At 40.2% G+C, this 14372-nt stretch overlaps 1 protein-coding gene across 2 annotated transcripts in view; it reads left to right on the forward strand.

The window, feature by feature from the left end:
- atrnl1b (attractin-like 1b) overlaps positions 1–14372 on the forward strand; it is a 53671-nt gene that overhangs the window by 30916 nt on the left and 8383 nt on the right. For both annotated transcript variants that reach the window (XM_061755482.1, XM_061755483.1), the window contains 6 exons: positions 1085–1137; positions 3656–3750; positions 4084–4162; positions 6253–6410; positions 9296–9357; positions 12337–12415. In XM_061755482.1, coding sequence (XP_061611466.1) covers positions 1085–1137; positions 3656–3750; positions 4084–4162; positions 6253–6410; positions 9296–9357; positions 12337–12415 — 526 coding nt within the window. The remainder of the gene's footprint in view (positions 1–1084; positions 1138–3655; positions 3751–4083; positions 4163–6252; positions 6411–9295; positions 9358–12336; positions 12416–14372) is intronic.

Genomic DNA, 14372 nt, shown 5'->3' on the forward strand with positions numbered 1-14372 from the left:
GTGTGTGTGTGTGTGTGTGTCTGTTTTTGCGAGATGGCACGGGCGCCGCAGGCTTGAAAACGAGAACGTCTGTCAAATAACAACAATAGCTCTTGAGGCGAACACGGCCAAGCAATTGCCCATCCGGCACCTTTTTTTCCCCCCTTACACCCCATTTTTAGCCCCCGAGTTAGAACCCTCATTAATGGCGTTCATAGATTAATTGGCCCTCAGTTAAGTCATTTCGCACAGGCCATATGTTAATTGCAGACTTATTATTGCCTCATTGTGTTTAGCGAGTAACTTGAATTTAAAGCCTAGTTTGAGAATGCACAGATAAACAGAATACTGCAGAAGTGCATATATAGATATTTTTGTTTCAACACAAGAAGCCAAATATATTTTGTGGAGAATGACATTTGGCCATTGTCCTTGACTCGGACTTAATTTTGAATGTCTATTTCTGGTTATTTCTGTAAAGTCAATGTCAAAATAACCTTTCTTATTCAAGTATAAAGTGACATGCTATCAATATAAATGGACTTTAGAGCTTCCATTGCATTTGTCTTCAATTGAGATTTAACTCCTGGTAGTTATTTTAAAAAAAACATTCATTGGCTTTTCTTTGAAACACATCTGTTGAGAACCCCCCACGTCTCCTCCCCACCCCCCCAAACAAAATCCCCGTCTGCTTAAGTACATTTTTGAAACGCCTCCAAAATGGCAGATGAAAGACAGTTTGCTTGGAGCCCTGCAAGGATTTTCAACCCCTGGTTCTGATGATCAAATCCTACCCTCAGAGTTATTAAACACGATACCAAACAAGGTTAATGCAGCCCTTGACGACTTGCTCACTTGTGGTTTATCTCCGAAACATGATTATTTACATACTGTGCATTTTAATATTATAATTCACCTGGATTGGCACATGGCTTTGACATTGTAAGATTATGTTTTCCACGCTAAGGTTTAATGGGATTTAAATGTGCGTTGATGTTTGATGCTCCCTCTGTGATCAGACCATATTTTAACCTTGGATGTCACTGTGTTGATTTTGATGAACCAATTAACTGGCTGGCTCTCTGATCTCTCTTCCTCACTGCAGGTGTGATTCAGAAAACCGTTACCTTGGCAATCCACTAAGAGGAACCTGTTATTGTGAGTAACTTTCCACCGCACTTGCACGCGCAGTTGATACAGTACTTGATTGCTCCTGGCCGCTCCGTCTTGGCTTTTTCCTTCCTCTTTTACTTCAAGCCTCAAGCTCGGCGGCAGATGGGCCGTCTTAACGCTTTGCCACCCGCCGCGCTTGTTCACTGACAGAATGACTTGTCGTGAAAATGTCAAGCGCATCACGAGGAGTGAGTGATCTGAGCTAATCAAGGGGACGGAGGAGGAAAACTTCTCCACCGGGCTATGTGCACACTCAACCACCCGCCTACTCCTTCGTTCATTTAGAGCAGGGGTGTCAAAGTTGCTTTCATCATGTGCCACCTTGTTGTTATTGGTGCGCTCAGAGGGCTGCATACAACGGTGAAAATCCAAATGTATGAAAGATTCTCAAATAAAGTAATGTATACAATAAAATAAACTATAACAATTGAAAGGTTTGCATTTTAGGAAATTGCAGCATTAACAGTGTGTATTCTTTTTAGGAAATGAATACCGGTAGTACCAGTAACAGTTTGGTCAGTCTGCATTATATGGTAGGACACCAGTTGTTCATGCTGCACTGATATTCACCTTTGAAATGAGGTAACAAGTATGACGTACCAGCAACAGTATATCATTAGCCATGATGTCCGCTAGCAATCTATTTACGAAGTACGTGTGTAGCTAGAGCTTACCCTTTATGTTCTTTGTGGGAACTCAGTACACCTCTGTAGAAGAAGAATCACCTTTGTCATGAACATGCATGCATGCACATGAAATTTGTTCTCTGCATTTTACCCCTCACAGTGAACACACACACACTTGTTAGTGGAACACACTGGAGCAGGGGGCAGCTGAAGCGCTCAAGTGTTTTGCTCAAGGACACCACAGCCGCGAGTCCGGGGGATGTTGGCGGATGGTCCGGTCGGGGCCTTGAACCTAGGTCCCCCCACGGTGGCAGGCGAGGATCTTAACCATTGGGACACGGCTGCCGCTACCGTACTGAATGTTATGTATCGGAAAATCTAAATACTTCAATACCGTTACACCCCTAATAATCGTCCTATCATTTTATTACATGATTGCCCCTTCATTTAATTATCATCGTATCACTAGATTTGAACAGAAATCAAGAAGCAATAGTGGCAAACTTTCACGGGCTACATAAAATGGCCCAAAGGGGCCAGATCTGGCCTGCAGCCTTTGTGTTTGAACCTGTGATTTAGAGTCAGTGAAATGTCAAGTTGAGAGCGAGGAGTGTGCTCTCTTTGGATGTATACAATCACTGTTGTTGTCTTATGTGTTTATGTGCGTAAGCCACACTGTCCTTCACAGTGAATCATATATATTCCCCCTATGTCACACTCCGCTCCAGACGAAAGCTTTGGTCAAACTTTTTTCCCCTTTTGAAATGCCATCGCGTGACGCCAAGCTCAATGAGAAGACAGGAAATTCAGGCCCTGAGCTTGTTTTAACCTCACCACATCACCGACACTTGCTCTTGAGCTCTCTGTTACGCACTGAAAGCATTAGAAACGCTCTTCATGACTGTAGCTAAGGCAATACTCAAGCACAAGCTGTCATTCTGTTGCAGGATTTATTTATTTTTATTTTTTTACCTTCACTAACCTAAAAATGTTCATTCACATCACAAGGCATTTTACGAACAGGCTGGTGTAAACTGGACTGAAAATGTCAAGATCATTACAAGCAAAAAAACAAGATAACTTGCATGTAATTTAATGCATTCGTCATTTCATCCCAATGGTGCTGCTGTAGTTGATTGCATGAACAGTAAGTGAAAGGCTCTCCAGAGACTGTAAGGTCAGACTGAGAAACAAAAGCCACAGAGAAGCGACTTACAATTTTAAGATTTTCTCCAAAAGTGCACTAAAAAGACAACTTTTGTTCACCACAAGATTAAAATGCAATATATTATAGATAATAATTAGACCTTATTATACCTTACCTTGCTGCATTGTAGCAAACAAAAAACAATACTGTACTTTGTGTTGCTCCTGACACTTTTTATATATATCCCAAGCACATTTCTTAGACCTTCATGGACAAACAAAGCTCATATTTGAATTTGATCAAATGTATTAAGGAAGTTTGGTCTGCCCATGTGATCATACTCTTTGTCAGCAACTGCGCGAAACAAAAGAAGAAATGGCAGCAACGTGGCAGATGGTTATTAAATTATACAATTCTTTAGTAATCATTGTTGAGAGTTTTGGAACCTGTTGTGAAAGTTGCATTTTTGCACTCAGCTTGATGAGAAAATTGGACATCCTGATTGCAGCTAATGGATTTGATTACATCCATGTTTTGATTTCACTTTGTTTTCATCAGTCAGACTGTTGCTTGGACCATTGTTTTGATATTTGCAGTCTACATTTGCTTATAAATAGGTTGTCATTTCTAACTACGTACTTTCTATTTGCAATGTGCACTAAATAGTGATCACACCATAAGGCTTTATACATAACCTTGTAATCATGTTTCTTCTTCATTTCGCCAATAGACAATCTGCTGATCGACTACCAATTCACCTTTAGTCTCATCCAGGAAGACGATAATCACTACACGGCCATCAACTTCATGGCCTCACCCGAACAGGTAATGCAAAGCAAGTCATCTACAACACTTACCATGCTTTTAAAGAAGTGACTCAGTAGTAATTGTCAACTCTGATGTGATTCATGTTGTGCCCAGCTCCCTTCGGGCTGGGTGACATGAGTGCAGCAATCACAAGTCAATTATCGCCTTATTTAACGGCATCGATGACGACTTGATGCCTCGGTTACTGTTTTCCAGGAGAACAGCTCCAAATGTATTCTAGGCTTGCTGATTGATGACGCAGTTTCATAAGCTAACCATATACTGTACACTAGCTTCTGTTTCATGCGGGGTTTTGCCTGATATCTCGTCGTCTTTGTTTCTTGTCCACAGGCCAACAAGAACTTGGACATGTCTATTAATGCCTCCAACAACTTCAACCTCAATATCACCTGGTCTGTGGGATCGACAGGTATTTAGTCTAAGTTATGCAGTACTTTAGTGGTTCTTGCTGCTGATAGAACACAATTTCGCAATGAGATTAATTACATTTGGAATAAAATGTTCCAGACTCAAAACGTCTGTCGTCATAAAATCTTTAGTAAATGTACGGGCTATCTTTAAATTAAAATGTTAACATTATTAATTGGCGTACAAGTATACGCAGAAGTTAGCCAGTTCAATATTAATACGTTGTACAATAAAACACTCTTAACTTTAATGACCATTGAGGAGGGGTAATAAATGTTGTCAGTGTGGCCGAAGTACATCATGTATCTCATTTTTTAATATTAACTGCCAAACAATTATAAAATGAAACTAACCGTGGTTTACATGTAATTTAAAATGTATCCGGTCAGGATGGCGAAACACTAGCTAACACTGGACAAAAGTACTTACACACTCCCACAGTCTTAGAATTGAAGGAAGAAAGACCTCTATTACGCTGCTGTTCGCTGTCAAGATGGCAAGTTCATGATGCCTTAGAAGGAGCAGGGCGTTTGGGGTGTTACAGAAAAGCCAAAAAAACAACAACAACAAAAAAAGCACACAGCTAGGTGTGAATAGTGTGCCAATAGTTTAGGTTCTCCAGAAATATTTGCGGGTAGGTGAGGGTTGTCAGCATGCGTGCGACATTGTGTAGCGGATATTGCAGGTCACTTAAAGACACCCAAGGACACTGCATCCATCTAGTCCTTGTGTGTTTATCTCCTGCACTTCCTATCTCCTCCTCCACTCAAGTCCTCCGCCACCTTCTCCAGCCACACAACACCTGACTTCCCCCCCACTGCTAAAACAAAAATAAATAAAACCATCAACCCGCAGCCACCTTTACCTTTTTTCAGAGACCTGTCATTAAAATTTGAAGTTGGGTGCTTTCCCTCCCCCTAAAGATATTGTGTTTCTGAAGTCACGGTGGAGCCTCTTCACAATTGACAAGAGCCTTAAGCGCCTTTGGCTGGAGGTGGTGGTTGTGGTGGTGGTGTAGGAGGGCGATTTCAATTAAGATAAACACGCTCACGTCGCCACACTCAAGCTGTCATTTTCTGTTCTTTTGTTTCCCAGCGGTGGGTTGGAATGTCAATGACTTGAGGCCATTGACACGAGCGTGAATATGAAATGACTGGAAACATTTTATTATATGTAAAGTGGACTGTTTGCCAGAGCTTGGATGCCTGGAAATTGTTTTGTGTTCATGTCGTTATGATGGACACAACTATTAGCACATTCTTAAACTAATACAGTAATTCCATCCATCCATCTTCTACTGCTTATCCGGGGTCGGGTCGCGGGGGCAGTAGCTTTAGCAGGGATGCCCAGACTTCCCTTTCCCCAGCCACTTCATCCATCTCTTCCGGGGGGATCCCGAGGCGTTCCCAGGCCAGCCGAAGGATGTAGTCTCACCAGCGTGTCCTGGGTCGTCCCCGGGGTCTCCTCCCGGTGGGACGTGCCCGGAACACCTCACCAGGTAGGCGTCCGGGAGGCATCCGAATCAGATGCCCCAGCCACCTCATCTGGCTCCTCTCGATGTGAAGGAGCAACGGCTCTACTCTGAGATCCTCCCGGATGACCGAGCTTCTCACCCTATCTCTAAGGGAGAGCCCGGACACCCTGCGGAGGAAACTCATTTTGGCCGCTTGTATCCGCTTACAGTAATTTAAAAAAAAAAAAACAAAACAAAGCATCATTTAAAATATATTTTTGGGGTATTTCTAACAAATGGATGCAAACAAAACTGACTTTATTCCATTTAAAATTCAAATGGATTGAATGAATGATCAAAAATTATTTTCAGTCTTGACTTATGACAAAGTTTACTTTCTTTCCTGGACCCAGATGTACTAAAATATATCATGTATTAGCTTAAGCCGTATACCAAGGGTTCCCAAACTGAATGAGCAATAGCTTGGGTATCCAAGATATAATTTATAATTAAAGCTAAATCAGTTAGGCAAGCTTTAAACTGGTTTTACATACTTACAAATGCTTATCTGTTTCTGATACAAACATATGCTGCTGTCATCTCCAAAATGTGTAAATGTGCACTCTTTGGGCCAACAGCTGGTACCATCTCAGGTGAGGAGGTGCCCATCGTGTCCAAGACCAACATCAAGGAATACAGAGACAGCTTCTCCTGTGAGAAGTTCACCTTCAGGAGCAACCCCAACATCACCTTTTATGTCTACGTCAGTAACTTCTCGTGGCCCATCAAGATTCAGGTATGGCCGTTTGTCATGGTGACCTTGGAGCAATCCAATTTGGCTCGATAACACAATAAAGCCCTTGCATTGGAACGCCGTTTTTTTAACCCTATATTGCTCAGGCTGATTTGAAGTTGACTTTTTAAAAACTAGATTGAATATGCACTGGTGCCGTGATTTGCAAAAGAACAACTTGTTAACCGTCCGATATGTTCAGGGTTTCATATTATTTGCTCATTATAGTATAGTGGAACGCAAAAGCGGAATTTTCCCATAAGAAATAATGCCAATAGAAATAATCCATTCCGGGGTCAAAACTAAGACATTTGTCTTTACAGGCATTTAAATCTTTTAAGTCAAACTATGTATAAATATATGTGATGTGTTGACACCTACTTTTGTGTGACATGATATGCAAGTAAAATTCCATTTATCTGGTTATTTATTGGTGATATTTGCTAGTTGTAGCGTCTGTGTGATGTTAAACTGTATTTTTCTATTGGGGACAAACTTTCTTCTCTTTTTGCAAATCATTTTGGCTTATCTTGTATTGATTTTCATATTTGTCGCAGCCCTCTGTTCCACATGGTAGATTGGTGGACCGTAGTGGAGTAGTATGTTTAGGGTCAGCTCATCTATAGAGGTGTTCCAATAATAGTTTTCTATTAAATTCCCTGGCAAACAATAGCTTATTTATGGACCGGCATGAGCTGTTAAAGCCGCTTCGAGAATCAGATAAGGGCTCTGTTTTTCTTGCATGCCTGTATGCGGCTGCAGCTGAAGTAAAATCCAATTTAAAGCTTTCGAAAGCGCCAAACTTACTAATTGCCTTTAAAAAGTGGGGGAAAAAAAACAGAACTTATTTTGCAGAGTCCTTTAAGCGTTCACTGGAATTGTTACGAGTGCTCCATCTTAAGAAACGTACGCTAACTCTGAATGTTTTCAGAGTTTCTCAAACGATTCCATTGAGCCGCAATAGACGTCTTGAAACTGAATTAACCCTGAACATATTACTTTGACCCCACATTACACGAAAACCGAGGAGCACCGACACTAAATCTACCTCATTCCCCCTTATTAGAAAATCAGCAACACGTCATTGGGAGGTGTTGCGAATTGTGTTTGCCATGTCACTGCACATCCCGTCTCACATCAGCGACGTTTTCTTTTTTTTTTTTTTTATTTGAAAAGATACAATGCTGAAAGGTGGTAGACTTTTATGAAGGTTTTGGAGTTGAAGTTCACTTCCTTGTCCCCAGTGTGTGTGCTTCAGTTTGCTAACTAGCAGTTAAGACCCAATTTCTCATTCCATGGCCAAATTTTGAGTTTGTGGTTGTCATTGTACAGTATTCCTATCTCTGAGCTTCTTTGACAGTTTTGAGTAAATGCAATCTTTTGCAACATTCTAAAAGATTGTAAAAGCTTCGGGCAAACCGGTACATCATGTTCATCTACCTGAATTATAATATGGTAGAAATGTTCATTTATTTATGTATTCATACATTAGATTCATGAAACACTTTGGAAAATACTTTTGAGAGGGCAAATTCCTGCCTAATGTATACATAGAAAAAATATTTTCATCGTTTATTAATTATGTAACAATATAGTTTCTAGAGATGGTGAATTTTGTTTTCCTGTGCTGTAAGCAGTAATCAAAATTGTACACATATATTAAGAAAATAATGAAATTTTGAAATGAAATGACTTGAATAGGAGTTTCACATTTTCAGTTGAGCTACCTAACCAAATGAAGTTTTTGACACTATTCTGATTTATCGTGATGTAGCTGTAATATAGAACATTGTTAATGGCTATTAATTCACAACGTTATATGTGTGTGAATAACTTTGGCCTAACTCTAAGCCTAGCAAGGTTAAGAATGTTGTTTTTTTCTTTTCTCTGGCTGCCTACCCTCCCAGGAAAGGGGTACTTCACACACTTGCTGCATTAATAGATTGTTGCGTTCACGTTTTGGTTCAATCTGTACCGAAATAAATTTGTATTTGCTCCTCATCCGCATTCAAAGCGACAAACGTGCAACGACAAATCAATCTCTTAACACAACTCGTGCTCCGTTGCACAACCCATCGTGTTGCCCTGGAGGGACTGGGCTGCTGTTGATATTGTATGTCTGTCTAAATGCTTTCGGGGCAGAATGCCTCCGAAGCGTCTACAGTAGATAATGATGTCACTGTGATGTGGCCTGTCACAGAACTACCCTAGCCCCCCCCCCAACCCCCTTCCCCGTTTTTTTTTTTCCACAAAAGCAGAAATATGCCCCGGGCCCATTATTTCTGAACCACAGACATGCTTAATAACGATTATGAACTGTTAACGTCAACACTGTGCTACCATCAGTTGTTGGGTGTGTCATCCACTTCCATCCAAAAGTAAACAACATCTCCCTCAAATTCTCCTTTTCCCCATCAGGAAAAAACAAACAAACGCGTAGTTACTAATGAATCAGTTGTTAACGCAGTTAACTGCTGAGCTCTTTTGAACTCTCTCACAATTTTTCATTACTTTCTTCAAAGTTTACATCGAGTAAGATTACTATGCCTTGAAACAATTTGGAAAAACCCAGATGATGATGCCAAGTCTTCAGAAGCTTTTCTTGAAGACATTTGAGTTGATTAGAGACACACTATTCCACATTATTCTGCCATTTTGGAAATAGAAGTTATTTTGGTTTTAACACTGTTTTATGTTTATGCCCCAGCCAGCTTCGTGACATATTTGTCGGTCTTGCTTCTTGCCATTTCTCATCTAATTTTAAGCTCCAGTTTTACTTGAAATACATTGTAATATATTGGTAACAATGACATTTTGGAGATGTAGATTTCCTAATGGATGTTTCGATATCTGTGTAATGATTTTCTTCCCTCCCTCGCTCCCACTAGATTGCCTTTTCCCAGCACAACAGCATCATGGACCTTGTGCAGTTCTTTGTGACCTTTTTCAGGTGAGTCAAATATTTCCACGACACTCTGGGATGTATGTATGGTCGTCTCAGCGTTTATCTGCCAAGAAGCCCCACACATCTTCGTTTGCTTATTTGATCTTATTGATTTTCTTCAGCCTGTTTGAAGGTCAACTAAATGCGTCTCACGGACTTCTTGCCTCCCTCAGCAGTAAATTTAAATGAACTGACAGTAATCATTTCATTAGGTCTTTATTGCTATGAAACAGTCATAAATCAGGACTTATTTGGAGCTAACTTTGTCTAAGAAACGAAGTTGGAAAAAAAAAAAAAACTTCTTTTCCAGATATGAATAAATTAAAGCTTAAAGAATATGAACTTGTAACATGATAGCCACTGACCTGAGCCATTGTGTTGTTTCAGTCTTAGGTGCTCATTCGGTTGGCTGACGGACTAGCTTATTTGTGTGTAGCTGTCAGGGTTGCGAATAGAAGCCCGTCATTGCCTGAGGCGCCTGCCCATCACTGCCCCGGCCACAAAAACCATCCTGCTAAACTGTTACACAGTTATCGCCTGCGTCCACTGGATCAAATTACAGCTGAATTCAGAGATTCTTGCAAAGAAAACTCACAGAAGGACAGAGATTTATATAATCCAATATGGCAGTTTACATAATTAACAAAATGCACTTAATTAGCTTTTAGTAACAAACGGCATTCAAAAAAATAAATAAAATAAAAAAATAAAATAAAATACCAACTTCCGTCCCGGAATGGTAACAATCTGGTCTCTTTGTAGTTAGGAGATGTTATACGATTATATTCTCTTACTTTTCTAACATGTTAAATTGGTTTATCAGCGTTTAAATTAGATTGGTTGCCAAATCTTGGTTTGACGTTATGGCTTCTTACCTTGCGCAGATAAAAGTTTTTATTTTTAAAATGCTCCTTAAAAATAGGGATTTCTGTGTGTGTTTATTGATCGTAGGGTTGGGCTTACTAATAAATGAATAGATAAAGATTTCTGTCAATTTGTTTGGAGCTGATGATCCGGTAATCGCGGCAAAATTGTGGCAAAATTGAGTGCAATACTTGGCTGGAACCAGCACTTTGACAGGCACCAAAATTTATTGGGAATACTAACATTTTCCGTATGGCCGTGATGCACTTAGTTGAACTGGTGTGGGAATTTCAGAGGGAAACCTAATCAGCCTGATGACAACAATATAAAATTGCCGTGCAGGGTTTCCCACCTCGCTGTTACGACACACAAAGTGAGGGAAGGACCTCTCTTGTCGCCTCTACGCAGTTGTTTCAGATAATGTTTATGCCTTTTCACGACAAGCCTCTTAGACGCCCCTGATGTGTTTCCCACTCATGACAGTTCCCCCCCCCCGCGGTGCTGAGAACTTATTTGACTGTACTCCTATACGGGCAATCTTCATGCTTGTGGATGACTTTTTTTTTTCTAGTGTATTTAACATGAATCAAGCAAATCATAGATGTTTGTATAACCCCTATGTGCCAAATTGACTGTTCAACAGGCCTGAGTGGAAAGCAGGTATAGATAGAATTGCTTATTATTCCATTTATGACCTCGAGGTTTTTGATAATGGTTTACAGTAAACAGCTTATTCATATAGAGGTGTCACCACCTTTGTTCGCTGTGGTTGAGGCACAAGCTTAGATGATTTTTGCATTTTTTTTGTCAAGTGTCTGTATGTTCTCTATCTCCCACCACACTTGAAAATCATAACTGCTTATCTTCAAAGTAGCGCAAAGGCAATCGCGGTACCTTTTTTATTTATTTTGTCATTTTTTAGAACGAAAGCATTCCCACGCTGCGAGGTGTGTTCGCATGCTGTTTGATGTATCCCCATTGCTTACAGCGGATTTCACCTTTTCTCTTTGCCCCCGTTGCTTCTCGTCCTTGCCAGTGCGATCACGTTTCACACAGCCATCAACGGCACCGTTGCCGGATCGCACGGTTACGCCCATCTCAGCCGTATATCTAACTGATAGCCCGTTCAGGTTTAAATATCAAACAAATGCTCCTGGGTTCATCAGGTCCGAGCTGGTAATGTGCCCCCGCTGAAAGGAGATTACCGCTGCTGGCCCCCAAAGACGAGGGCTTGTTGCTCAAATTACAGGATGTAGTTCACATCGCGGCGTAATTATCTTTGTGCCTGCACATCAGGAGCAGGCTCATGTTCCTTTCTAACTTGGAAATGAATGTAGACACACGATTTATAGACTCACCAAGTACCTTCTTACTATCATATTTTTATGAACATCAGTATTACTTGAGTATTTTACAGACCTCTGAGATGAACTCTATTCGTGCTGACTCAGCGATTGTGCTATAATTGGTATGTTGGAAGAAAAACATACAATCCATCACGATGGCGAAGAAGAAGGAAAGAAAGGCAACATGATTTACATATGCTGTTTATAAAGGGGGAGACTACTGAGATTCGCGTTATTAGCTGGTCATAAAGTGTGCAGACAAGGAGAGAAGACGGCGATAATAGCAACATTTTGCACTTGTACCACCTAAAAAATACTTAGCTCTCCAAGTTACCACCACCATGGCCAACAATAAAATACAGTAGCGTTGTAGCCAAGCGTTTTTTATTCCTAAAAAGCTTGAACATTAGCAATGCTTAAATATAGTAAATATTTAAAAAAAAAAAAAAAAAAAAAAAAAAACTTGAAAGTTCAATTAAAATAGATTCCACATACAAGTTCAATGCAAATGTACCTAGATACATTTTAAAATCAAGACTTTCTTAAAGATAAAAGGCAATTGTTTTAAACTTGTTAAATACAACTGACCTGTACTTAGGCAGTGATTCTTTCGTGTACCACACTTTGAGAATCACTGCTCTAGTAAAGTAAGTGAAGTTTTCAAATATCCTGTATTTTATATACTTTTAAAAGTAAGAGAGACAATTTGATTGAGCTCATGATTTCGTCGTTCATCGTCTCCCTATTCTGATCTCTGCCTTACGTCTTCCTGTAGTTGTTTTCTGTCGCTTCTCCTGGTGGCAGCAGTGGTGTGGAAGATCAAGCAGACCTGTTGGGCTTCGCGTCGGCGAGAAGTAAGTGCCCTTTAACCCACCTAAAGGCCAAATTCAATGATTAAAAAGTGATTTTAATCGATTGATAGTCGGCCGATTGACTCCAACGAGGCTAGTTTGCAGTGTTTGTTTCGGCTGACATTGACAATCAGGATGTGGGTTTTGTATCCGCCTGCCACTAATTGAAATGGGAATATAAACAAGAATAATTGCCATCATGACTGAGAATTATGCCAGTCTAAAGAATTAAAGTCAGTAAAATAATTAATGCGTGCAGATGGTCTGCCTTCATTAAAATGCTGCTCACTTAATTTTTACATTTTTTTTGGACCTCTTGGCGTTTGTGTTATCAAGTTTGTCACTGCCCTTCAGTTCCCACATCAAACTAAACAAAGAGATGAATTCAAATTTTCATTTTTACAGTAAGTAGATACTCAAGTTCTGGTATTATTAATATATAATTCTGTTATCCAAGGCACATTTTCTTTCCACGCAGATGGAAGGGGTACCTAGCAAAGATACTGCTGCTTTATTTGGAAATATGCATTATATGCATTGAGGTCATGTGATGAGGCTTGGATCACGAGCAGGGACAAAGGTAGGAAGATACAACAGTTGTAAATGCCACAACGCAGGACATGAGCGCTGACCTCTTTGACGCCACCATTGCGGTAGGTGGGAGGCGCTGACATTTCATTTCACGAGACGGCAGCATACGTTAAAAGATGTTTTACACAACATGTTTGCACTTTCCACTGTAGCGATTCAGTGGTCGCCTTGTCGTTCCAATGTCTGGCGCAGGGGTGGGTTTAAGACAGGCCAGGCCATTCGGAAAAAAAAGGCTACAGGAAATATGTCGTCAATGTCGGGAGGAATCCTTGTATCTACCAAAAACACTACTTTTCAGGGGGGGGGGGGGGGGGAAACGCCATCTTGCTTGAGTTCCCAATTACCGCTTTGTTCAAGTTGGTGTTATACCTTATAATGCTATCATATACCGTTGCACACTCACATCCACACATCGATCAAAAAGTATGTTCAATCGCTAAATTAATATGCTAAAAAATCTCTAATTTATTCCTAATTAAAAGCCTTTAATATGTCATGAAAGCAAATGCATGTGTAACATCACCGTCCCAAATCTTTTTTCAAACGTCTTAGAGCAACATTATTGCCTTTTCTGACATTACAACCAGTAACTGAATCCAAATACATTTTTTTGTGCAGTTTTTGCACTGTCAATTTGAAATGATGTCCTTTCTGAATAAAGGAATGGAATTTATTTTATTTTTTTTTAAATCTGATTCAATTAATAATAATTGACATATTAAAACAATCATTAGTTCAATCATTATTAAAGGACGCTCGATGAAACCGGTGAGCCGGATTAAAGTATGGAACAGGCTGTCTGTGGACTGCCGACCATACTTAACCCACCCATGGTTTAGCGTCTTCACCCGTGGCTCAAAATGTCTAAACAATTTATGACAAATAGTTAAGATGTGCTGGTGTCACACGATGGAATCATGGAAGAATAGGCTCACAAACTGGCTTTACGTCATGTTGCAGGTTGATTTTGATGTTGTCACGGAAACAAGTATCTTAATTGAAGACGCATGATATGCTGCTTGAAATCTACGGACCCAAAATTTGCTGAAATGTGAGGACAAATAGAAATGCTGTGCCTGCATCGCACGCTCAATTCACGGGAGACGCTTTTCATCACGTTACACATTGACATTGGGTGGACATACTTTGGCATCAAATATGGGCTCTTTGTTGGTACCACGTGCTATGCGATGGTTACCAATCGCAATGGGCTTAGTTTTTAAAGTTGCGATTGATGTTTCTGCATTCAGTTTGCAGTACATGACAGAGTAATTAAAGAGCTCGAAGGAAGAATCTTTTATTGCAAGGATGCGGGTTGAAAATTTTAAGTTAAGTACAGGCGCAAGTATGTTTAAGTATCAATTATTTA

The sequence above is a fragment of the Phyllopteryx taeniolatus genome, chromosome 19 (genome assembly GCF_024500385.1).
Source record: "Phyllopteryx taeniolatus isolate TA_2022b chromosome 19, UOR_Ptae_1.2, whole genome shotgun sequence".
NCBI classification, from domain to species: Eukaryota; Metazoa; Chordata; class Actinopteri; order Syngnathiformes; family Syngnathidae; genus Phyllopteryx; species Phyllopteryx taeniolatus.